The 2,914-nt window shown below is 64.5% G+C and overlaps 1 protein-coding gene across 1 annotated transcript; it reads right to left on the bottom strand.

The window, feature by feature from the left end:
* Window positions 1-1,584: 1,584 nt before the first annotated feature.
* Window positions 1,585-2,914, bottom strand: EXOSC6 (exosome component 6). The gene has a single exon (XM_043898038.1). It carries the CDS (start codon window positions 2,840-2,842, stop codon window positions 2,024-2,026), a length of 819 nt encoding a protein of 272 aa, XP_043753973.1. The 5' UTR covers window positions 2,843-2,914; the 3' UTR covers window positions 1,585-2,023.

Raw genomic sequence — 2,914 nt, 5'->3', positions numbered from 1 at the left:
CCCCCCATCCTCACCCTCCTTGTGTTTGGCATCTTGTTTGTGCAGGAGACCACAGCAGCGGCTGCAGGTAGGCGACTGACCTCTGTCACAGGCAATGTCCGGAAGATAGGGCCCTGTCCTATTTTTTCCCCTCTTAATTCCCTCGCATTGTCCCCAATGGATAATGGGGTCCCCACGGCTCCCCACGGAAGCCGAAGCACACAGACCTTCCTGGGCTGAAAAATCCAAACCTGGATCTGATAATAGCCTTTTGTGCAGCTTCCAAGGGCCCCAGTGTTCCGTACTGTACCATAGCCTCCGCCCCATTGGTAGTCCTGAAGTGGGCCAAGCACCCGCTGTTGTCAGGACCCTCCCAGCAGGGCCAGGCTGCTGCAGGGTTAGCAGTAAGGAGCTTCCTTTCTTCCATTTGCCCCGCTCTGGCTGCCCCTTGGCCTGTTGGGTCAGGGGACCCTTACTGCTCCCCAAGATGGAATCACATCTAGGAAAACTGGGCTGGGTGGACAAAATGCCATGTGTCTGGTGGTTCTGGGTTCACGAAGAATCTACAGTAGCACTGAGATGCCAGAGCTGCCAGGAAAGGGAGGCGGGGGTTGGAGGCTGGGAGTTGTTAGCAGATGGCCCCTTGCCAGCCTCACTGCACTTTGGCCCTCTGTGCTAGGGTCCTGCTTCTGCTTCTCCCACAGGTCAAGAATCAGGCATCAGACCAGGAGGGCTGTCAGTAGCAGGCTGGAACCCCTCCAGGCTCAGCAGCTCCAGGCACGGTCCTTTCCTTGAGTGTTTTCTCGAGGGTCTCTCAGTGGCACCCAAGCCACCCATCCTGGAGCAAAGGCGATGGAAATGGAGGCATGGCGCAGCCAGGCACCCTCCCCTAGTGCTGGTTTTAGCTTTGTCCAGATGGCAGTCTAGGTACTGCAGGGAAGGGGGGGCGGCCCGCAGCTGCCCAGCACCAGCGCACCGTCTCAGGCTGCAAGGGGAGCTGGACGCCCGCCTCCCGGAGCAGCATCAGCTCTCTTCCCCTCTCGAAGCCCCCAGTCCCGTCTGGGTGTCCACAGGCTTACCGTTCTTGCCTTGCTTCTTGCTGCTGTGATTCTATGTATTTCAGATCTGCTTTGGAAATACATATAATGTCACTGGGGGCAAATAAAGTTTGTATCTTTCCCCCAGTCAGGGGTTCTTGGTGTGGTCCCCAGGCCTCATTCTGGTCTCTCAGCTGCCTCAAGCCAGCCTTTCCTAGAGCTGAGCAGGCCCCTGAGACACAAGCTCAGGTCACACCAAGCTGGTGCAGGGAGGACCCCAGGCGGCCCTTTTGCCAATTCAGACCTGAGCACAGACCTGCAGGGCTCAGGAGCCACACAGGCCAGAGCCCACCCTCGTGGTCAGAGAGACCCCTCTGCCCTACAGAATGGCCAGACTCCACCTCCAGCATCCAGAAACTCTCACTCCTGGCAGTTCAGGTGCCGTCTCGCTGGTGGACCAGCGACACCAGAACACAAAGAAAATGTTTGTCCCAAGCCCTGAGAACACACCCCCCAGCTCGGAAGAGCCTTCCTCATTAAAGTCGGTACCAAAAACAACAGAAGAATGTTTCAGATTATAAGAGTTTTTGTTTGGGTTCAGATGTAGGTGGAAGGCACAGCCCCCTTGTCCCCGCTCTCAAAAGCAGCCCAGTTATTCAGGAGAGAGTCCCCGGCTGGCCTGCATAGGGCCCATCCCTTGCAGGACAACAGCTCCAGTTTTCCCGACGAGTCCAGCCTAAGTCCTTCCCAACTTAGGAGTCAAGATGCACTGGCAGGTTTCTTCAACTGGGTCGTGGCTGGGAGTCAAATCAATTAGAAAAGTTCCTTTAACGAAGCAGTCTGGAAAGAATCGCTCCAACATGGCTATTCTGAGCACGCCTCGGCAGATCCTCTCTGTGCTCTCAGTTCTCAGGTTGGCGCACGCCGTCTGCAGGCCGACGGCGCGGGTCCTTGTGGCGGCAGCGGTGGCTCGGTCCTCGGCGTCCATCGTTGCTCGGGTCTCTGGCTCAGAGGGGCGCGGCTGCACCCCTCCGGCGGGCGGCCCGCACCAAGCACTGCTGGAGAACGGGGTAGAGGCGCTGGCAGCCCTCGAGCCCCAGGCGCACGGCCTCCGCCCAGCTCTCGGTCGGGCCGCCCTCCCCGCTGCCCAGCAGCCCGGCCACCTGGTTGAGCACCGGCATGAGCGCCACGGTGAGGCCGGCGGCGGCGCGCTCCTCCTCCAGCAGCGTGGGGTCCAGCAGCCAGGTGGGCGCGGGCGCCGGCGCGCGGCTCAGGCCGCAGCCCACCACCAGGTCGTACATCTCGACGCCCGCGTCGGCCAGGGCGAGCGCGGCGGCCGTGAGCGCGGCGGCCAGCGCCGAGCCGCCGTCCTCCAGCAGCAGCGCCGACACCTCGAGCTGCGCGCGCGGGTAGCGACCGAGGCGCACGGCCGGCTCGAGCGCCTCCTGCAGCGCCAGCGCCAGCTCGCGTTCCTCGCCGCCGCCAGGCGGGGCGCGGCGCCGGCGGCCCGAGAAGGGCGCGCGGCGGAAGTCGCAGAGCAGGCGGCCGCGCAGCGCCGCGGGGGCTTCGCCGCCCGCCCCGGCCGGGCCGCCGCCGCGCTCGCCGCCCTCGGCGGGGCGCGGGCCCGACACGGCGCACAGCACCTTGGTGCCGCCCGCCTCCAAGTAGGCCGAACCCTTGGCCTGGCTCAGCAGCCCGGCGCGCGCGTACACCGGCCGCAGCCGCGCCGGGTCGCGAGGGGCCGGCGCCTCGCCCTCGCCGGTCGCGTACAGCTGCGGCGGCTGCGACTCCTCGGGCCCGCGGATGCGGCGGTGGTCCCCGGGCATGGCGGCGCTGCTGCCGGCCGGCACCGCGCGTCAGCCGCCCCGTGCGCCGGCGCTTCCGCCCGCCCGCCCGGC

The sequence above is a fragment of the Cervus elaphus genome, chromosome 4 (assembly GCF_910594005.1).
Source record: "Cervus elaphus chromosome 4, mCerEla1.1, whole genome shotgun sequence".
NCBI lineage: Eukaryota > Metazoa > Chordata > Mammalia > Artiodactyla > Cervidae > Cervus > Cervus elaphus.
Note: the sequence above shows the minus strand (reverse complement) of the source record. Positions and strands in the feature narration are given on the sequence as shown.

Excerpts from the sequence above, each read along its gene's own strand:
- EXOSC6 (XM_043898038.1), bottom strand. The coding sequence starts at position 2,842 with ATGCCCGGGGACCACCGCCGCATCCGCGGGCCCGAGGAGTCGCAGCCG.